Source organism: Sapajus apella, unplaced genomic scaffold (genome assembly GCF_009761245.1).
Source record: "Sapajus apella isolate SASKATOON/1434 unplaced genomic scaffold, GSC_monkey_1.0 scaffold31, whole genome shotgun sequence".
In the NCBI taxonomy this organism is placed as follows: Eukaryota; Metazoa; Chordata; class Mammalia; order Primates; family Cebidae; genus Sapajus; species Sapajus apella.
In genome coordinates this window covers 15103045-15125313 of record NW_022436971.1, presented here as the reverse complement: position 1 = coordinate 15125313, position 22269 = coordinate 15103045, and the positions used below count along the sequence as shown (strand labels likewise).

Here is a 22269-nt window from a genome sequence, read left to right as displayed (position 1 = left end):
CTCATGGGTGTGAAGGTGGACACAGATAGTCTCTGCAGGCCAGGCTCAAAGGGCCTCCCAAACCTCCCTGGGCACTGGCCTGGACAGGAGAGGCCCACCTATGTAGGTCCCACCACCAGGGGCTCTGCACACCAGGTTCACAGCCAACTCTGGACATTTTGGCTGGGCTGAGCAGATGTGCACCGTGCACACGGAAGGATGGGGCTTCTACCTGTGTGTAGGCGGACCCACTCACTGTTCTCCGAGAATCCAGAGCGAGGTATATGGAACTTGTGAACCACCTGGAATGAACACACTGTAAAAACGTCCCAATGTCTATTTATTTCAAGATGCTTTATTTTAAAAACAGGTCACAGCCCTAAGCTTTTGGCCCATTCTGCCACTGTACAAGCTACAAACGCTTGCTCAGCAGCTGAGGAGCACTCTGAAGTAGCGTGTCTGAAGAGTGAATAAAAATCCATATAAAACAAATATTCAAATAGTTTCCATAGGAACACAGATAAGTGTGACCCATATCCTAGTCTTCTGTGTGGCCGCATGGAGCAGACCCTACCCTTACAAAGACATTTCAAAACTAGCAGTAATTAAGTTAAATGGTCCTCCCAAATCCTCTAATTCAAGCTAAACTTGCAGTTAACAGCTACAAGAGTGGTATCTACACGTTAATGCTAGCTGAAGCACAAGCTGCTGGGTGGCGTTCCATCCCACTCTCCCAAGCACAAGAAACAGGCAGGGTGCTGACGTCCTGTTCCTCTACTTCGGGTGGGAAGTTGGGCTTCTGGATTTTCTGCATGAGTCGCCTGAGAGAGAAAAAGTAGCATATTAAAAACGCTGACTCACTCCTAACTGGGCATGAGAGTATTGACTTCTCATCAGCAAACAATTCAATGTTGTTTTTTTTTTTGAGGTAGGGTTTCTCTCTGTTACCCAGGCTGGAATGAATACAACGGTGCCGTCGTAGCTCGCTGCAGCCTCAACCTCCCAGCCTCAAGCAATCCTCCTACCTCAGCCTCCCAAATAGCTGGGACTACAGGTGCCCACTACCATGCCCGACTAATTTAATTTTTTGTAGAGACAGGGTCTCACTATGTTGCCCAGGCTGATCTTGAACTCCTGGGCTCAAGTGATCCGCCTGCCTTGATCTCCCAAAGTGCTGTGATTTCAGGTGTGAGCCACCATACCTGGCCAATTCAATGCATTTCTCAAGTAAGCGTTTCTTCGGAATTACCATTTTGGTAATAAGGAAACCACAAGACACATGGCGTTAACTTGAATACATTCCAGTTATATACAGAAACATCCTCATCAGTCTTTTCTAAAACTTTTCTTGGAAAAATATCCATTTGTATTTAATCTTAGGCAAGGCAATTTCTTATTCATCTAGACAAGCAGCACACACCCAAAAAGGTACCTATTCTTGGCAGCCCCATCACCATGCCAGGCTTACTTACCATGCACGCCCTGACATCACATAGTAGATTGTCGGCCTCTGGAAGCCATTGAAAGTAGACGCGGCAGCAACAGTGTAAGCGCCCATATTTTCAAAGAGCATCCAATCACCCACATGCATTTCAGGCAGGTCACAGCGCTCAACAATCCGATCGAGGCCATCACACGTTGGTCCCCATATGCTGGATGAATAATACTTCTCATCTGGTTTAGGTCTCTATAGAGAGAGAGAGAGAGAAAGTACTACTTAATTATACTTGTGACCAGTTATCTTAATTGTTTTATACAGTATGCTCAGAAGTTACCTTTTGTAGAAGGGGTTTTACATGTGCATGATCATACAGTATGCAATTAAATGATCCATAGACGCCATCATTCACGTAATACATAAATGTCTGTTCACTCGACTCATCTTCATCTAGAAAGGCAGATCAACAATCTTAATGATTGCTTTTTGCCTTAGCTTTCAGTTATACAGGCAATGATTCGTCCTTTATACATACCATCAGAGCCAGTCTGTTCCTTTAATACAATTTTCTTGGCAATGATATTAACTGCAAGCGTGAAAGCTGATGCAACATAGTATCTGCCGGGCTCAGCTATGATTCTCACTCCAGAGTCTGACGGAAAATATTTGTCCAATGCTGGGTTGATTACACTGGTGATCTGAGGGTAAAACAGAAAACAGTGGCATTTCATGGTGGGGAATTCACATGGGGAAGAACATCACAGGGCCTTGTGGAATGACATGAGACCAGGCAGCAGCAGGCAGGTTTACCACTACGTAACAAAAGCAGAAAAACACCTCCCTGAAAACCAGGCCCCAGGCACCTGCTCTCTCTCTTTTAAGGTGTTATGGGTATGATCTTGTCAAAGAATAGTACACAACAAATTACTACCTAGGAAGGTGTCAAGATGTCAAAATATTTTTATTTAACAAATATATGCCAACGGGATAAAAATCCTATTCTGCCTACATCATAATTTTAACAAACCATGTGGACGTATTTTATAAATTCAAGCACCAATATAATGGCTTAACTTCCTAAGTGACTAAACATTTCAAATATTTTGAGGCGAGAAAGCACAGGTCTAGCAAAGCACACTGGGGTCATGACTGCTGCAGTCAGCACGCTCTAGGAAGACCACAGCAACACTTTTCATCTTTTTTTGGAGACAGGGTGTTACTCTGTCACCTAGGCTGAGTGCAGTGGCATGATCACGCCTCACTGCAGCCTCAACCTCCTGGGCTGAAGTGATCCTCCCACCTCAGCCTCCTAAGTAGCTGGGATTACAGGTGCCCGCTGCCACTACACCCAGCTAATGTTTAAATTTTTTGTAGAGACGGGGTCTCCCTGTGTTGCCCAGACTGGTCTCAAACTCCTGGGTTCAAGTGATCCTCCCATCTCAGCCTCCCAAAGTGCTGGATTACAGGTGTGAGCCACAATTTCCAATGTAACCAATTATCCAAGACTTCTGGGAAAGCTGATTCGCTCTTTAGAAAACCAAATGCTATTAAGTGCAATGCTAGATAGCACAGAGAAATCACTCAAAATACCACTCCAAGACACTTCAGCCCATTTAGGTATTTGTTAAGAAACTTAAATTTTGAAATATTCCAAAAAAGAATTTGCTATAAAACAGCTACTGTGTATTACAGTTTTGTTCTAAATTACCTCTTCAAACTTAAGCTTCACATCCTCAGATCCAGGAAAGCCACCACCAATATCAAGCAGATGCATACTGAAACCAACCTCAGCCTAGGATCAAGAAAATAAGTCAGCCACATCCACAGCTAGTAATAAAAACGTATGCCGCAGATAGGTTTAAACCCATGTAATACAGGACAGATTGCCACAAAAAGTTAACTCTAGAATTAAGACTAGTTATTGTCAGTTGTGCCCCACCCTTCCCTAACTGGGTCACATATACTCACCGCCATGTCAAACACACAGCGGGCATCAGTGATTGCCTGCACAAAGGTCTCGGGATCGGTACAGCCGCTTCCTACGTGGAAGCTGGGGTAAATAAAGAGACGAAGACACTGTGGCTTAGGATTTCTTAAAATAACAACAAACACTGGGAGAAAGCCTGTAAAACTTGAACTGTTTAATATCTTGGCCTCTAGCCATGCCACCAAGATCTCACCTGACACCAATGACATCGATATTTAGCTCTTTCGCCCGTTCCAAAAGGAGCCTGCTGGCTTTGAGTGTGGCACCGAATTTAACACTGAGACGACAGATCGCTTTGGAATCATCAGTAGCAATCCGCAAAACCAACCTACAAGCAAGCAAAGTGTAGCAAATGTCTCATGACAGATGTTCAGTGACAGCCGCAATGAATATACAAACAGTCTTGTTCTAAATACTGTCGCTGATATATTCTGTAGTTTGAGTCTGATAATCAAGCTTCATGACTCAATAGAGGGTTAACTACTTTCTACTAAAGTATAGAAATACAATCATCAGAAATTTAAATTTGTTTGATAAGAATCTACGTATCTTATGCCCCCAATCTTGCCCTCGGATAGGGGAATAACTCACTTTGCTTTTGGATGTGCCCTGGCAACTTTCATCAACTCAACTTCACTATCAAAAGTCATCATCTGGACTTCATTATTAGCAGCGTACTTAATCTGAGATACTTGTTTACAAGGGTTTGCATAGATGATCCTCTCCGGAGGCACCCCCAGACTCTGCACCAACTGTATTTCAGTCTGAAAAAGAAGAATGGTGTGTCATGCTATCCATGTGCGGCTAACAGGTGGAATAAACAGAAAAGCATGGGAAGTTGCCATGTGCCCCGGCCCACCGCCACCTCCCTTTAGTGAGCATTTATTGCCCAAAAACGGCAACTTGTATCTGTCCTGTGGGGAATACAAGGACCATTTTATACAACTGCTTTTGAGAGCTGCTGCTTTTGCTTACCTTGCTAGCACAGTCGAACCCTGTCCCAATAGCAGCGAGGGTCTTCACGATGGCTCTGCTATCATTACATTTGACTGCATAAAAGGGAGTCACACGAGGGAGGGCTTTTAACCACCTTAGATGTTTCTTTAGAATGTCTCCCAGGTCTGCGACATAGAAGGCATCCTTATCATCCTGAAACAAGAGTGGTCACAAGTGACTCACTAGCAGCCTTACCACATACCACACCGACAGCCAGCGACCTTCTCTCTCCCATCAGTCACAGTGAATCCTGCTCTTTTGAATCTAGCCACTGATACGAGTACCGCCATTATCATTATTATTTCACCACCAGTGAATTAATTTCTACATTCCCTAACAAGACATGTAAGCCTCACTGCTCTTCCTTAGACCTTGCCAAAGCTTTCCACTTGCCTGGTACTCTCAGCTGCACTGCCAGCATGGGCCTCATATACTTACAGAAGCAGAAACTTCATTAATTTTTTGGTCCAGAATGTCCTTGGCAGTAAAACCTTCATCAAGGAAGTGGCAGTCAAACTCTTTATTGCTAAAGTTGTTCATGATTTCTTGATGTTCCTCTGAAATGCAACAAAATGCAAATAGAGGGGAGAAATTCACTCAGAAGTCTTAGCAATACAATCCTTAAGATTAGCCTGCAACACAAATGTAAACGGAATACTTACATGGAAAACTAAGAGATGGATTTGAAAGAAGTATTTCCAGCTTCTCACAAAGACAACTCTCTAGGAACTCCAAATCCCTCTGCGCGTGCCCTTGGAGCAGCAGTGACAATCTGAGACATAAAAACACAGAATTTGCTGTCTACCTCAGGAACATATCAAGTCAAAGACGCAGAACCCGCCGAGCACACAGCGCTAATCATGCTCCAGACATGAACCAGTCACTCACGGGCCTGGTCATCCCAATTATTACTAGGTATAAGGCACGTAATTCCATAAACCTTGGTAGTGTAAGGACACCACAAATTCAATACCAGGTTTTTCCAATGCGGCACACTAAGCATTTCAACTATGTTACCAAAAAAAAGTCGAACGCAAGTTTCAAAAGCTTATCTGCACTTAGCTCACTGATATGGAAAAAAGTTTTATAATGGTCTGCTTTATTTCAGAGGTTTCAGTTCTTTAGCAACTTAAAATAGCACTACAGCCTTTTTTATTACTTTTTAATTTTATTTTTTGAGATGGAGTCTCACACTGTCACCCGGGCTAAAGTGCAGTGGTGTGATCTTGGCTCACAGCAACCTCCGCCTCCTGGATTCAAGTGATTCTCCTGCCTTACCCTCCCGGGTAGCTGGGATTACAGGTGCCTGCCACCATGCCAGCTAATTTTTGTGTTTTTAGTAGTGACGGGGGTTTTGCCATATTGTCCAGCTGGTCTCCAACTCCTGACCTCAGGTGATCCACCCACCTGGGACTCCAAAGTGCTGGGATTACACTATAGCCTTTGTACACAGTCATACAATCACCTTGCTATTTTCTACTTCCACTAAGTCTTAGGATGATTTTTACTGATCAACAGGCATCATGGAAATGTCTGGAGCATTTGAGATTTTACGAGCTAATTTTGATGTATTAGCTGGGTATATACTTCTACAAAACTAATCTTCAAGTCAACTCATCACATTGTATTGCAGTTGCTGTTACCCGATCAGAACTCAGTATCCTTAAACCAGTGTTGCCTACCAAGGTCAGCAGTTCCAGGAATGCCAACTGTCCTTATAGGCACTCTCATATTTGCTTAGCTATGAGATATAATCCCATGAGAACAATTTGTGCTAACTGCACCAATGAGAAAAATAAGCAAGAACATCATGCTAGTAACAGTAAAAGCCCCTGTCTTTGGCTTTCATGAAATGTGACACTTGTGAACCCGTTTTCTTAAAATTATTTATGTTAACCTTTAAAAATTTCTGCCAGGTAGAGTAGAGCTTTCTTCTTTTCCACTGTGCAAGCCACTTCAGTGCCAGCAGCCTACGGGCACAGAGGCCAGGCAATGGTTTGGGGACACAGTTTGCTCTGGCATGGGTTACTATGACAGGCCCAGGGGGGCGGGTCTGTCATAAATCCAAACCCATGCATCGCAGAAGTTCCTTTAAAGCTCTATCTAATGTGACTTTTTGGCATTGTCAACCTGGTAAGTTGCCTAAATCACCTTTCGGAGAAGGCAAGAGAGTTAACACTAGCAAAATCGTTTTTGTTATAGAGATGGTTATATATTTTTGTTTATATAAAGAATATTTACAATTTAATAGGCTCACACAGTCACAGAGTGGACCAATTAAGGCCTTGTTAAATATTTTTAAGGCAATGTTCTGGCCTAAACTGGAAAAGTTTTAATTTCTTTTTAATATGCAACGCTTTTTTTTTTTTCTTTTCTGTGTCTTTTAGAGCCTTACTTAAGTAACTTACTTCAATATATCTTACTGAAGAACACCTTTTTGGTCTTTCTGTAACGGCTAAGTTATTTAAAATGGTGACTCAATTAGCACAAGCGGGTAATGGGCTCATTCAAACAAATTCTGAAAACATTTCACAAGTCATTAAAGTCGGCCCAATTTTATGTTTAAACAAACTCAGCCAACACATTCTTTGTCCTCTCCAGACTTATTCCTGGGAGGTTCTGACTTCTACACTTTCACCAATTATTTTCGGCTTCTCAAACAGCACAATCAGCCTTTTCCGAAAACCTTAGGGCTAGCTCCCCCGTGCACCATCCGTTCACCCCCGCCAAGCTTTTCCGAAATTACCTAGTCATTTGGAGTCCTTAAATAAATACCTCTAAGTCATGGCTGGCTGAGCATCTAATATCACAGCTACAAGACTGTCTTAGCTCTACCCACTCCCGCGGGTTTCCAAATTGGTGTCATCTGCTCTGTACACACAGCGAAAAACCAGACGGAAACTGAAGGTGCCAAGACTGGGGCCCGGCTCCTCTGCACGAAGGCGAGCCCGGGCCCTGCGCCCCTGCACTTGCCGCGCGCCCGCCAGCCAGGGCCTCCCCAACGGCTCCCGGGCCCGCGGGCGGCCGCCGACGGGTTGGGGAAGAGGCTGGAGCCGGGACTGAGGTCTCCGGAAGGGTCTCCGCCAAGCCTCTCCAGCCTCTGGCTGGGAAGACGCGGGCAGGACGCGGCGCCGAGAGTACCCCCATCCCGCCGCGGGAAACCCCCGGGCCCAAAGGAAGCGGCGCCCAAAGGTTGCAGCCCGCCCGGCGACCACGTGTCTCCGCAAGCCGGCGAGGCGCGCCGCACACGTGCCCGGAGCCCGCCGCCCGCCCCGGCTCCCGCCCTCGCAACCTCCCTGTCTCCGCGACCAGCCTGCCCTCACCTCAGAGCGCCCGGGCGCCGCGGGCCAGCCCCATGTGGAAGCGCAGTCGCCGGAGCAGAAGCCGCAGCCGCAGGAGCAGGAGCGCTCGGCCGCCCCCGCCGCGCCCGTCAGCGCCTGGCTCCCGCCCGCCGGAGACGCCGGCCCAAGGTGGCGCCGGAGCTGCAGGCAGAGGGGCGGCCGGCGGAGGCAGCGGCCACGGGAGGGACTGACAAAGCCCCACGGCGCGCCGCTCCCTACTTATAGCGCCGGCGGGTCGCCATGGAGACTCACCAGCTCAAACCAGCCTCGATCGGTTCCGGCCGGGACGCCGCCGGGGGAGGAGCGGGGGCTCGGCGGTGGCCAACCCGGGCCCGCGTTGAGCTGGGGGGGCGCGAGCGGGCCAACGTCAGCGCCTCCGAGCGCCGCCCGCCGCACGCGTGCCCTCCGCCCCCGGCCTCGCGCCCCGCCTTCCCCACCCCGCGGCGACACCGCCCCTCCCCGCCCTGCGGCGGCCGCGCCCGCTAGGAGCTGGTCCGCGCACGCGCACGACGCCTCAGGCCCTGGTGCCGCGGTAGCTGAATGGCGGAACCTGCCCGTCCAGAGTTGTGCTTCCACCTGGCCTTCAGTGCTTTGTGCCCGAGGGCGGAAAAGGGAAATCGCGAGCCGAGGACGAGTGTGCTGGCCACGTGGGCCCCGCCCGGCGGATTCTGGACCCTGCCGCCCGCCGCTCCGGTGCGAGGGACCTGGGAGTTCTCGGCTCCCACCGGCGAGGGAGCAGAGGCGCGGGAGGGAAGGGGCGTCTGGGGGTCGCCCGCACGGCGGGGGCAGGGCTGGCAGTCGCCTTCACGCCCCCGCGCTGGAAGTCTCGTCTTTGTAACATCAAGGTGTCCTGTAACGAGAAGTGGCCTGGCCTACGGAGGTAGTTTCTCCAGTGAAGCCTGGACCCACCCAGGGGCGTGAGGGGAGCCAGGTCCTGAGCCCCCAAAGCCGCCCACTGTACCCTCCGCTCTACTGGATAGAGCTCTTTAGTAACGAGGCATCTTTAAGGGCGGCTCTCTGGCGCGCTCTGAGAGTTACAGAAGCCCCAAAATGCCTGGACCAAAAACATCTAAACAGTGAATACATAAGGGAAAAGGCCACGTGGGAAATTCGAGTCCCTGGGAGCGCCAGGGGACGCCTCTGGAGGTGGACTGCCGCTCACCCCAGGCCACGCTGGAATGCCCGCAACTTGCAGGCTCTGGACTTGAACTGGGAAGGCTTTTTTTTTTTATTTTTACCATTCATTCCCTTTTAGACAATCCAGACAGGATATGTTCCTCCTTAGGGTGGGGACTTCGACAGACCGGAGTGCGGCCCGTGAAGAGTTAGGAGAGATCTAGATCTGGCCCTGGGTGGGTGCGGCGGGGTTGAAGGAGCCAGCTGTCCACTTGCTGTGTGCTATTGGACAAGTTACCTCTCTTCTCTGGGCCTCAGATCACGCAAGGATCCTTACATGTCTGTATAGCTACAAAGCCCTGTGAGGTTTTGAAAACCTTCCTTGGTACCCAAGGCCAGGTCTCAGGCACAGTCAGCGACACCCATTTAATGAATACATGCATAAATGAATGAATGGATGATCCAGCTCTTCCTGGAGCAGGCTCGACTTCCAGAGAAACAAAAACAGGGCAAAGGCGAGCCCTAAGCACAAGTGTGTCTTCTTCCTAGGTGAAGCGATTCCTAGGGTGGAATGCCTCTATCAACTTTATTACATAGTCCTTGAGCACCCACCCAGCGCCACGTGCCCCGGGCTACAGGGAGGGAGAGGGGAGTTAGCCTCACCCTTAACAAGCTTCATTCTTGATGAGATTAACCATCAGAACGCATCAGAGAACGTTTTAGCCTCCAGTGCTCAATGGGACATCTTTGATTCTGTGGTGATGCGGACTTTGTGCCTCTCTGGAAGGAAACACTTTGTTCCAATGACGCAATTTTCCTCACACTCAGGAAGTCTCCTGCCCTGCCAGAAATGCCTAGCTTCCTGGCACACCTACCAGCCAGTCATTCCCAACAGTGCCCAGTACGCAGCCTCCCAGCAGAGGGCCTGGATGTCTTGGCAGGTGGTATCCGCCTGTAGCGGCCTGGGGTGGCCAGATAGAAACATTTAACTGGAAGATAGAGGTCTCAGGGAGCCGGGAGGGCTACAGGTTGCACACGCAAGCCACTCACACTGGTGTCGCCCACATACCTTCCTCTCCCATCAACCCACCTCAAAGCCCAAACTCCTGCCCTCGTGCTGCACTGTCCTCTGGGAAGGTGAGGCCTTGCGGGGATAGCTTAGCAGGGGAAACAGGAGGGAAGGAGCCTGGCTGCCTCCCCAGAGCTCTGCTCTGCGGCTGCAGGAAGACCCTGAGAGGGCCTTGGCAGCAGAACTGTGGACAAGGCCTGAGTCATGAAACCCAGCCACTCACCTGGATTCCAGAAGCTCAGATGGTGGTGACTAAACCTGGCCTTACTCAAGATGCATGACTTTATTGTCTTTCAATGTATTTTCAGTAAACTTCATCCTCTCCCTTACTAGTTTTTTTCTTAGGAGAAAAGCAACAGATCCTTGTAAAAATACATGATGCCAATCACGTGGAGATGAGATTTTTTTTTTTTTTTCTGAGACGGAATCTCACTCTGTTGTCCAGGCTAGAGTGCAGTGGCATGATCTCGGTTCACTGCAACCTCTGCCTCCTGGGCTCAGGTGATTCTCCTGCCTCAGCCCCCTGAGTTGCTGGGATTACAGGTGTGTGCCACCACACCTGGCTAATTTTTGTATTTTTAGCAGAGATGGGGTTTCACCAATTTGGCTAGGCTGATCTCAAACTCCTGACCTCAAGTGATCCGCCCACCTCAGCCTCCCAAAGTGCTGGGATGACACACATGAGCCCCTGCACCTGGCTGGACATGAGACTTCTGTGTGTGGTTCTAAAAGAGTGAATGAAAACATCACATACTACACTGGACATGCTACTAAGAGCTTAGTCATCCCACCTGAGTTCTGGGGCCAACTCCCATGTTCTTGGGTGTCCTTGGCCTCCCACCCTCACCCTGCCCCACTCGTTATGAAAGCTCAGACATCGCTCCGCCTCTCTGGGTCCAGGCTACCTACCTGTAAATGGGGGTGTCTGGACTGGATGGATGAAAGCTCAGTTTCTTCTTGCCTTCTGATATTTGATTCAGAAAACAAAAACATGTCTGCCGAAGGAAGTATCTTTTTTCTTCTTTGCTAACTTACATGAAAAGGCTTACAAAGGTATATAGGTGATTGCAGACTTAAGCAGTCACTCTTATTATTATTTTTTAAGATGGAATCTTGCTCTGTTGCCCAGGCTGGAATGCAGTGGCACAGTCTTGGCTCACTGCAACCTCCGCCTCCCAGGTTCAAGCAATTCTCCTGCCTCAGCCTCCCAAGTAGCTGGGAATCCAGGTGCTCACCACCACACCCAGCTGATTTTTGTATTTTTAGTAGAGATGGGGTTTCACCATGTTGGCCAGGCTGGTCTTGAACTCCTGACCTCAAGTGATCTGCCCACCTCGGCCTCCCAAAGTGCTGAGATTATAGGTGTGAGTCACCGTGCCCGGCATCACCCTTACTGAAAAGAATTAGAAGACAATAATCACAAGGATTTGTGTATCCATTACTCAATATTGTAATGTTTGTGATGTTGAGAGCTTTCTGGAAAATGGGTTTGGGCTCTGCTTATGTGTCCGTGGTCGTATTCTATTTCACCGAACTCCTTCCAGAAGCATAGAAGAGTGGACTATGGAGGAGCTTTATGACCTCCAGCCCTAGGAGGACTTTGGAAGGTTAGCACGTGCCCTGGCAAGGGTACCGAACTCAGGACACCTGAGCAATGGGGCCTGACACTGGATGCTCTAGTCCAATCTGGATGTTTCACCCAAAATAGTTTTCCCTAGCTCGCTCACTCACCAGTTCTCTAACTTTGAATTGTTTTAGATGTTTCTGAAAAATGCAATCCACCCTCCAAGGCGGAAAGTGTGCCATCTCTATTCATAATCCAAATGGCGTGCCTGAGGCATAGAAAGCAGCTTTCCGGGAGGCTCTCCTTCCTCTGAGCAACAGTGGCATCATCAGAGAAGTGGCGCTCCTCCAAAAGGATCTGCTGGAAGCAGAGGACGTTCCTGTTTAAGTGGAAATCCCAGGATTTTTTGTTTTATAAAGTGTTACATCATGGCCCCACCTTGCCCAGCCCTGGTGTGGCTCACTAGGCAGCTGCTGGAGCAGAGCCAAATAGGAGGAACTGGGCCAGGACCTCTTGGAGCCCAGAAGTGCCCTGGGGCAGGTCAGTGGGCACACAGTTGTAGAGAAGAGGGGGGCCCCTGTCTGGAGCTGAGCATTTGGAAGAGTTCATTTTTTTTTTCTTGAGGCACAGTCTCATTCTGTCACCCAGGCTGGAGTGCAGTGGCTCGATCTCGGCTCACTGCAATCTCTGCCTCCTGGGTCAAGCGATTCTTGTGCCTCAGCGTCCTGAGTAGCAGAGACTACAGGCGTGTGCCACCATGCCTGGCTAATTTTTTGTATTTTTAATAGAGATGGGGTTTCTCCATGTTGGCCAAGCTGGTCTCAAATTCCCGACCTCAAATGATCTGCCCACCTCGGCCTCCCAAAGTGTTGGGATTACAGGCGTGAGTCACTGCACCCAGCCTGGAAGAGTTCATTTTGACAGGGAAAGTGATGTTTATCATTATTTTGCTTCCCACAGCCTTGTCTTTTTCAGTGGGAAGAAGTCAGAGTCCCATTAAGCCTGTACAGAGTCAGTATTCAGACCCGCCATCTGAAGCGTGGACAGAAGCTTTGCCATCTGCCTACTTGGCTTGTCTATTTCAAGCCCTTTACTGGTGGCCCTTGGTCCGCAGAGTAAAGTCCAAACACCTTAGCCTGCCACCCAGGACCCTCTGAGGCCTACCTGGCCCTGCCCACTCCCCCGCACCCTGCCTCTTCTGCCACCCCAGCTCCCTGAACCACTGATGTTCCGCAGCCCCTGCCCCTGCTGTCATAACATGAGTCACATGGTGTGGGCACCTTTCTTTCCCACCTTGATCCTGCCTTCCCCTCCCTAAAACTTGCCTTTGAAGTCAGGATCATGATTTGCTTCTCTTCATATGTCCAGTTTCTAGCCCAGTTCCTGGCACACAAAGCCATTCAATACTGTCAAGATGAAACTGGGTTTAGTAGCACCTGTGGGCTGCTGGGGACACAAGAAAGTGAGGCTGTGCTGAAAAATCATCCTGTGTGGCTGCTGTGTGAGTGACTGGCTCAGCAGAATTTCTCCCCACGTGTGATCTAAAATTAGAGGAACAGAGACCCTGGGTGTTCTTCCTTTGCTCATGTATTGGTTGATTCATTCCATACGTGTCTGCTGAGGGCCACCCATGTGCAGGTGGAGTGTGGGACAAGGGAGGACCCTCAATCGCTGGGCCGGGTTCCTGCAGACCAGCAGGGAATTTATGAGCCACGAGAAGCCTTGCCTTCACCCAGCGCCTGAGGAAACTGCCTGTTCTGTTTTATTTTCTCCTAAGCTCCTGGTGACTCCCTCTGACCCAACAAGTCACAGCACCTCTGCCGGGCTTTGCCACTGCCCCATTTTGCCAGAGCCTCACCCTGGTGGGGCCCCACCTCTGGGAAGCCCCAGCGCCTGCAAGATTTTTTTCCTCGCATGACAGGGAGCAGCGTGCGGAGGGGCCTTGCACAACCTGGGTCTCCTGGAAGGCGTGTGCTCTGCCCAGGGGCGGTGTGAGTGCCCATCCCTGACGAGTCAGAGGCGGGACCATCCAGAGGGCCTGTGGCTGGGGTCTGCTACTCCAAGCCTTTTGGGCCCTCCAAGGGGTGGGGTGCCCTGAGTGCGGTGCTCCCTGTCTCTGTTCCAACAGCTGTGAGTGCTTGCTCTGTGCCAGTGTTCCTGCCAGGTGCCAGGGAGAAGGAGGGGAGGCCAAGGAGGTCCCTGTGCTCCAGGAACTCATGGTCCAGAGTGGAGGCTGCCCTAGGCTTGTGCTTTACAGTTCTGGTCCCTGGGGCAGTGATCACACAGACAGAGGAGAGGGACACAGCTCAGGGAGCAGGGGCCTGGGCTTGGAAAGGCTCGTCCAGGGCTGGGGAGAGTTGGGAGGGGCCTGCGGCACCCAGGGCAAGAATAAGACCTGTGGGCACTGAGGAGGCTCCCACCTACATGCCCAGCTTTCCTGTGGGAGAGGACTGGGGGTGTGAAGGGGAGAGCAGAGGAGGGGTCACTCTGGGGAGCAGCGTCTCACCTTCAGGGGCTGCTACTTCGCTCAGCTCTGGGCTCCATCAGTCCATCCAAGGCCTGGTTGACAGCCAGGCCCAGCCATCATAGGAGGCAGGTCGACCTCCCTATGTGGCACAGAATGTTTAGCTGTGGCATTGCATGCCCTGTATCGCCCAGGGCCCAGGCAAATGTTCAGCAGAGGGAATTTAGCGTGGGAACCAGTTACAGAGATGACATATCTAAGGGCTGCTAGAATCCACTACCACCCAGAGGAAAGGATAAAGGGGACGAGGGTCCTCAGCAGGACGGCAGCCACCTGCGGGCTAGCCAGTGGAACTGGGACCACAGAGAGACCCACTAACCACCATGGGGAAGCAGCTGGTGCTGGGGAGGCTGCGAAGCCTGGAGAGGATGAAGGGGAGAGAGGAGGGCCAGGAGCCAGCCTCGCCTCCACCCATCCTCCAGCCTCGCGCTACGGCTTCCCAGTTGGAAGCCTGTTGAGAGATCCTGGTCGGTGTAACTGAGGCCAGCCCTGTCCACTCCACCGGAGAAGCAGCAGGGCCACAGCGAGTGCAGGGAGTGGATCTGAGAGCGGGTGGGTAAGGGCAGGCTCAGCCCTTTGGAAGACCTGTCAGAGTCTTCCTTCTGCCTTCCTGCAGGACAGTTTCTAACCAGACTTCTGGTAAGCACTGGTGACATTTCACATTGGCTTAGGCAATAAGGAAAATCAGTCATCTCATGTAGCAACGCGGCTCGGGGAAGGGAGTCTCCAGATTCATGTATTCCGAGCCCAGGAACAAAGTTGAAGACCCGGATTCTTTTCCTGTTTTTGCAGTTCTCTGCCCAGGTATTGGCCCAGCTCTCCTCATGGTTCCAAGAAGGCTGCCCAGGAAGGCCTGTGGACAGAGGGAGAAGCATCTCTTCCTCGATGTCCCTTTTTATCTAAGAAGCCACTTTGACCCACATCCTTCCCGCGGCTCCCTTCTCCTTCCCCCTCCCTCCATGGTTGCCTAAACCCGAGTAGGAGCCACTCCTTAGCCTGGAAATGGGTTCAGGCCTCCCAGGAAGAGCATGAAGATGCCCCCTGTATGGGTTACATTGTGTCCCCTGCCCCTAAGACTTTATGTTGAGTCCTAACCCCAGTGTTGCAGAATGTGACTTCATTAGCAGAAAGGGCCTTTATGGAAGGCATCAAGTTAAATGAGGGCATTAGGGTGGGCTGGTGTCCTGATATAAAGGGAAAATTTGGGGCTGGGTGTGGTGGCTCACACCTATAATTCCAGGGCTTTGGGAGGCCAAGGCAGGAGGATTGCTTGAGGGCAGGAATTCAAGATTATCCTGGGTCACATAGGGAGACCCTGTATTTATTTAAAAAAAAAATTAAAAACAAAAAAATTAGCCGAGTGTGGTGGTGCATGCCTATAGTCCCAGCTACTCAGGAAGCTGAGGTGGGAGGATTGCTGAGTCAGGAATTGGAGGCTGCAGTGAGCCATGAAAAGGTGGGGGACAGTGGAATTTGGACCCGGAGACACACAGGGAAAACACCTTGTGAATGCAGCAGATATACGGGTGATGCCTCTATACACAGAGGAACTTCAAAGATGGCCAGCAAGCCACCAGGAGCTGGGGAAGGCACAAGAAAGATGCTGGCTGCCCTCAGAGGGAAGCCGGCCCACCGCCCCTTTGATCTCAGACCTCTGGCCCCAGGAACTGTGAGACAATAGATTTCTGCTGTTTAAGCCCCAGTTTGTAGTGCTTTGTGACAGCCGCCCTAGGGAATGGATCCATTATCAGAACAAAAGCAGGGCTGGACAGCTAGAAGAAAGGAGAGGAGAACAGCAGAGGATACCTGCCTCCAGGCTGAACCTGAGATCACTCCAGCATTCCCAGGCTGTTTTGAAGAAGGGAGATGGATTTGTGCAGGGCTCACCGTAGAAGCTCGTGCAGCCACTGAGCCACTGCACTCTAGCCGGGCGACAGAGTGAGACTCCATCTCAAAAAAAAAAGAAAGAAAATCTTGGGAGCTGCTTCCATCTGTAGGTCTTTTTTGGTCTTTTTCTCCCACTTGCAGGAAACCGTCTCCCTGTGTCCCCTCAAGTAGCCTTTCTCTGCTTGGGCCACTTACTCCTGAGGGCCACGCTTCCCACATGTCCCTCCTGCCCTCATGACACAGAGCAGGTATCCTTGGGGCAGGCGGTCTTCATTCTGGTTGCTTTTCTTGTGCTTGGGGGGTCTGGAGGGTGAGAGGCAGGGCAGGCAATGCCTTCTTGAGGGAAGGGGACAGGATGATGGTTGGGAAGAGACAAAGTGTTCCAAACGATTCAGCGGATCAGGGAGCTAAGGCTTTACTTGGAAATTTTCAGGGTGTGAGTAAATGTTTTCCCTGACAGTTCAGGGAGGCAGCGACTGCACAGTGCTTCGTAAATGTCTTCAAAGCTCAGCAGACACCCTCCATATCAGAGGGCTTCTAGCTGCTGTCTGTCCCAGGGCTGTACCCCACATTGCTCTTGGGGTTGGGGTTTCCGGACAGACCTGTGACAGGCCAGGCAGGGTCTGCCACGGGCCAGAAGTCCTAGGAAGGGCCCAAGTGGGAGCTGAGAACGGAAGAGTGAGGACCGGCTGGGCGGAAAGGAGAGCGGTGAGACGAGCTGTGCTTTCCAAAGAGAGCTGCCTCGATGTCTGTTCAGGCCCCTCGAGAAGTCAGTTCTCCCTTCCAGTCTAGACAGGCTTGTGACTTGTTTGAAACAGATTGAATGTGGCAAAAGTCACCTGAGATCACATCATAAAAGGTGGAGCAGCTGCTACCTTGTTAGCTGGGATGCTGGCTTTGGGAACCCTCGGTCACCTTGTGAGATGTCAGGCCACATGGGAAGCCCATGTGCACGTGTCTGGCTCAGCCGAGCAGAGGTCTCAGTTGACAGCCAGCACCACCCATCAGACACGTGAGTGAGGAGACCTCCAGATAACTCCAGCCCCAAGCATTGAGCCCCTCACTGCTAGCCACCAAATCTTCCCAGCTGAGGTCCCAGACGTCAACCAGCAGACAAACTGGTACCTGCTGTCCCTGACCCCCAGAATCCATGCATATAAAAGATGGTTGTTAACCCCACTAAGTTTTGGGGGTAATTTGTTATGCAGCCGTGCAACTGAAAGCAGCAGCTACAATATTCTTACAATGAAATTCTTAGCCAGGACCCTCATATCCCAGCAAGAAGTTCTCTCCAGAAGAGCCCAGCTTTGGGGTTGGGTAGATCTGAGTTTCAGTATGTCAAGAGGGCAGGCCTTAGAGACAGAACACTTCTCATCGGCAGGTTAATTAATTTCCCTGAATCTCGGTTTCTTCATCTCTAAATGGAGAAAATAATAGAAGCCACCTCCAAGGGAATTAAATGAGATCATTTATACACAGCACCAAGGCTATGTCTACTGTATCTGACTCCTAAATGGTTAATTTTTCTTGACATCCCTTCCTTGATCCATGTGTTAGGGTTCTCTAGAAGGACAGAACTAACAGGAGATACGTGTGTGTGTGTGTGTGCACATGTGTGGGTAGGATATACATATATGCATATACACACATGGGATTTTATTAACTATTTATTAAACATTAACTTATACTTCACAAGTTCCCACAGTAGGCTGTCTGTCAGCTTGAGGAGCAAGGAGAGCCAGTCAAATCCCAAAACTGAAGAACTTGGAGTCCAGTGTTTGAGGGCACGAGGCATCCATCACGGGAGAAAGATGTGGGCTGGAAGGCGAGGCCAGTCTCTCCTTTTCCCGTTTTTTCTGCCTGCTTTATATTCACTGGCAGCTGATGAGATTGCGCCCACCAGCTGCCTTCCCCAGGCCGCTGACTTCAATGTTAATTTGTTTTGGCAACATCCTCACAGACACCAGGATCGATACTTTGTATCCTTCAATCCAATCAGGTTGACACTTGGTATTAACCATTGCAATAAGATAGGATTATTTTCTGTAATAACCTATGTAAAAATAAGCAGTGATCATTATTTTCCTGTTTTGTTTTTTAGATGTAAAACAAAAAAGAATTTTAAAAGAAGAAACTTCAAGGATATTATTCAAACTAAGTTCAACATTTCACGTATAAACTAAAACTATAAATGTTGTTTGTGTGTATCAAACAAAAATATTACGTCTTGCAGTTAACATTTCACTGTTTAGATTTTCAACACCAAAACTCCATGTGTAATGATGGAATTTAACTTGATAAACTCTGCCTCTTTGCCTTCACAATCACAGTGATACTGTATTTCAAATGTCATGAGAGTTGGACATCTGTGCTGCTCCTGGGCTGGACGCAAAGGTGAGGTGGTCAGTTGTTGGTCTGGGACATTTGGTGCTAAAATCAGAAAAGTCCCGGGTGAACCAGGACAAGTTGGTCCGCCAGCTGAAGGACTGGAAAAAAAGCTTTAGACACTCTCCCAATGAACACGTAGCCAAGTTTGTGTGAATCAGAGGCCAGCCATGGAACCGCCAGTTCTCTGAATTAATTTAGGTGCAGATACATTTACGAAAGGACAGCTAATAAGAACCTGAAGTTCACCTATGTATTATTAAAACACCATCGTAACCTCAGCAATAGTTTAGAACAAAGGGATCGTTTTCAGGGAGGAGTATTTTATCAGTGACGTTGTTTAGAATTGATGGGCATGGTGATAATAACAAGCAGAGCAACTTTTAGTCAGTTTTATTATCATTTTAAAATGATCTACAGATAATGCATGTCCGTATTGCCTGCGCCTAGGGGAGAGCAGTCCCCTGGACCCGCCCTTCCTAAACCACCACACCTGGCCTGGAATGTGCACCTGGTAAGTGTACATGTTAGCTCTCATTGCCCCTGACTGTGGCATCTTGGAGAAGTCTTTTCATGTCTCTGAGGCTGGGTCTAACGGTTATTTTGTAGGTTTGTTGGATATTGGATTTTGTAGGGTCATGGTTGTAAGACTATTGCTTAAACTGTGTAAAGAACCTAATGCAGGCCTTGACATTGGTGGGGGCTCAGTAGCTGCTCTGTCCCCCCACTTCCCCTCTTCCTAGCTTCTGCATGGACATGGTGTTGGTTCCCCCACCTGAAGACCTTGTGCTTAAATCTTCGATGATTGAAATTTGTCTCATCTCAAATAATGAAGCCCCATTAACCACACTGCTTCTGGCCTTCCCGGGAGCGCATTATGTTGGCCATATCTAGTCTTGTCTGGTCTCTGCTCCTTTGACAAGGTGGACTGTTAGCGTACAGGTGTGTGTGCTGTCTTGTCACCACATGAGATTGCATGGTTTGTGGATGACGATGTTTTCTCAACATGCCCACTTAGAAACCAAGCTCTTACAGAAATACGCAGAGACCACACACAGTCCCAGTCCTGATTTCAGAGAGTTGACATCCCATTCTATGCAGACTCTTGGTGCTGACCTAACGTAGACATGGGGACTTAGAAGACATTTCAGCGGGGAGAAGGTCCTGGCTTGCCTGGCGGAGTCAGTCCTGGCATAATGATCAATTATGCTGTTCTGTATTTAACTTTTAATTAACAAGCAAATTATTTTGTTAACTTAAAACATATCTAAAATGCTATTGGATGGGAGAAACATCATCTTTATCTTCAAAATAACGTTATTAAGCACGTCTTACAATACTTTGGAGTGACTATTGATGTGTTCGCTATAGTGAAATGTATCGAGGGAGTGAGAAAATAGACGTTCAGATTTTCTTCATCATCTTTAGGGGTATTTGCACATATTTTAATGTGATTACTACTTTAGTCTTCCCCACTAGACTACACTCAGGACTCAGAGCTTCGGGAGGTGGGCCCTGTGTCTGCTCCTTCACTGCTGTGTGAGCAGCAGCATAGGTCTTCAGTAAATGTCCATCAGAAGAAAGATGTTAGAAATTTAATGTCCATTTGCAGTGCAGAAGGAAGGAGTTTGTTTTTTCCTCTTACAGTCAAATATACAATATAAAATTCCTGGCCAGTCACAGTGGCTCATGCCTGTAATCCCAGCACTTTGGGAGGCCGAGGCGGGTGGATCACCTGAAGTCAGGAGTTCGAGAGCAGCCTGACCGATGTGGCGAAACCCTGTCTCTACTATAAAAGTACAAAAATTAGCCAGGTGTGGTGATGTACACCCATAGTCCCAGCTACTCCAGAGGAAGGCAGGAAAATCTCTTAAAACTGGGAGGCGGAGGTTGCAATAAGCCGAGATCTTGCCACTTCACTCCAGCTTGGGCAACAAGAGTGAAACTCTGTCTCAAAATAAATAAATAAATAAATAAAATAAAATGAAATAAAATAAAATTTCTGTACTCTTTGTGTCCTTTTTTCTTCTTTTTTAGACAGAGTCTCACTCTGCTGCCCAGGATGGAGTGCAGTGGCATGATCTCTCTTAGCTTGCTGCAACCTCTACCTCCTGGGTTCAAGTGATTCTCCTGCCTCAGCCGCTTGAGTAGCTGTGACTACAGGTGCACACTACCATGTCCAGATAATTTTTGTTTTTTGTTTTTTTTTTAGCAGAGACGGGGTTTCACCATGTTGTCCAGGCTGGTCTCGAACCCCTGACCTGAAGTGATCTGCCCGCCTTGGCCTCCCAAAGTGCTGGGATTACAGGTGTGAGCCACTGCTCCCAGCACCCTTTGTGTCTTTTGAAGTTTAGTGGGTCCATTCATTCATATATTCATTGGAGAAATCTTCATTAAGCTCCTTTTGTAGTAGACTCCTTCTTGACACTTGGACACTGTAAATTTAGGTTCACATTTTGAATTTCTGGCTGAGTTTGATGATTGTAAATGCTCATAGTTTCCAGTTGTTTTCTTTTGTCTTTTCTGACTATACTACAAAGGATGCTCTGACCAATCTCATGCCAAACATGCCAGAGAAGCAGCCGTTTCCTCCTCCTCCTCCCTCTGAGAGCACCTGTGCCTTCCAGTCTTAGAATATTTTCTACCCTCGGGCTCAAGTGATGGCATGTGTAGGGAGATAAAACCAGACGGGTCGGATTTCCTCAGACTGGATTATGGTCTGAGGGCGCTCCAGGCACTGGAGCTAAGGTAGGAAGGCTGGGGTGGAAACCAGTCATTGGAGTTAGACACGGTGAATGGTGTGCAGGCTGATGCGGTAGCCGTGTGAGCCCGTAAGAACAGAGAAGAATGGCATCCACAGCTGAGACAGCAGCAGTGAGGGCACGTGGGAAGAAGAGGGTGCTATCTGGCCCTTCAGGGTCCACTTCCAGCCCAGTCAGGGCAGAACTGCCTCCCTCAGCTTTCACATGATTTTCCCAACTTCTGAGAATTATCTCCCTTTACTTGAATGAGGTCAATTTGGTTCCTGGAAACCAAACATTCCCCAAGAATAACCAGAAACATTTTTCTGGAAGAAGAGGATTTGATTTATAATAGTCTGCTCATAACTGGCTTTCCAGGACCAAAAGTACACGCCCACTGCAAGGTAAGAGCCTGCTCGTAATCCCCACATGAATTCTCTGTGTCCCACTAAGCAGGTTTATTCTAGAACTCAGGTCGGGCAGAACCTCTTTAACTCCACAGAGCAGTCACTGGGTTCTGTCCCCACTGGTCTGAGGTTGGGGTGGCACGTGCTGTCCTGAGGTCCAGATTCTTGGACTAGGTCTAGAGAAAGCATCTGTTTCTGTGGCTTCTCTCTATTCTTCAGCCTGCATGGCCCTTGGAGAAGAGTCAAAGGTCCTCAAGCCATTCAATCCAGCTATCAGGCTCTCATCTCGTGCTCATGGTGGTCTGGCCTTGCTGATTAGTTTCCCAGGCTGTATTTGATACTCTTTCTCCCACTGCCATCAACAGCACCCACTCTCTGGCCCCACACATTGATTCTGCAATCATAGAGCTGTTCAGATCTTCACCGTCCAATATGGCGGCCATGCGCCACGTATAGTTCCTGAGCACTTGAAATGTGGCCAGGGTGACTAAGAAACTGAATTAATTGCATTTCTATTTATTTATTTATTTATCTGTTTACTTATTTATTAAAATGGAGTTTTGCTCTTGTTGCCCAGGCTGGAGTGCAATGGTGCAATCTTGGCTCACTGCAACCTCCACTTCCTGAGTTCAACCAATTCTCCTGCCTCAGCCTCCCAAGTAGCTGGGATTACAGGTGTGCGCCACTATGCCAAGTTATTTTTTGTATTTTTAGTAGAAATGGGGTTTCACCATGTTGGCCAGGCTGGTCTTGAACTCCTGAGCTTAGGTGATCTACCTGCCTCAGCCTCCCAAAGTGCTGGGATTACAGGTATGAGCCACCACACCCAGCCAGC

General features: G+C 49.1%; 1 protein-coding gene and 1 non-coding gene across 5 annotated transcripts; both read right to left on the bottom strand.

Annotated features, from left to right (window-relative positions):
* Positions 1–302: 302 nt before the first annotated feature.
* Positions 303–8160, bottom strand: ODC1 (ornithine decarboxylase 1). Of its 4 annotated transcripts, none has more exons than XM_032294137.1 (12): positions 7724–8160; positions 5063–5172; positions 4839–4957; positions 4380–4553; positions 3996–4168; positions 3598–3732; positions 3386–3467; positions 3126–3209; positions 1953–2115; positions 1755–1867; positions 1452–1666; positions 303–800 (listed from the first exon to the last, which is right to left on the bottom strand). In XM_032294137.1, exons 3-12 carry the CDS (start codon positions 4938–4940, stop codon positions 656–658), a joined length of 1386 nt encoding a protein of 461 aa, XP_032150028.1. In that variant the 5' UTR covers positions 4941–4957; positions 5063–5172; positions 7724–8160; the 3' UTR covers positions 303–655. The 4 variants fall into 4 exon arrangements, with proteins under 4 accessions (XP_032150028.1, XP_032150029.1, XP_032150030.1 ...); XM_032294138.1 differs by having other exon boundaries at positions 7994–8067; XM_032294139.1 differs by lacking the exon at positions 7724–8160 and adding an exon at positions 7176–7194.
* Positions 6341–6476, bottom strand: LOC116562158. Its single transcript, XR_004273806.1, has one exon. It is a non-coding gene; the product is annotated as a small nucleolar RNA SNORA42/SNORA80 family (small nucleolar RNA).
* Positions 8161–22269: the final 14109 nt, after the last annotated feature.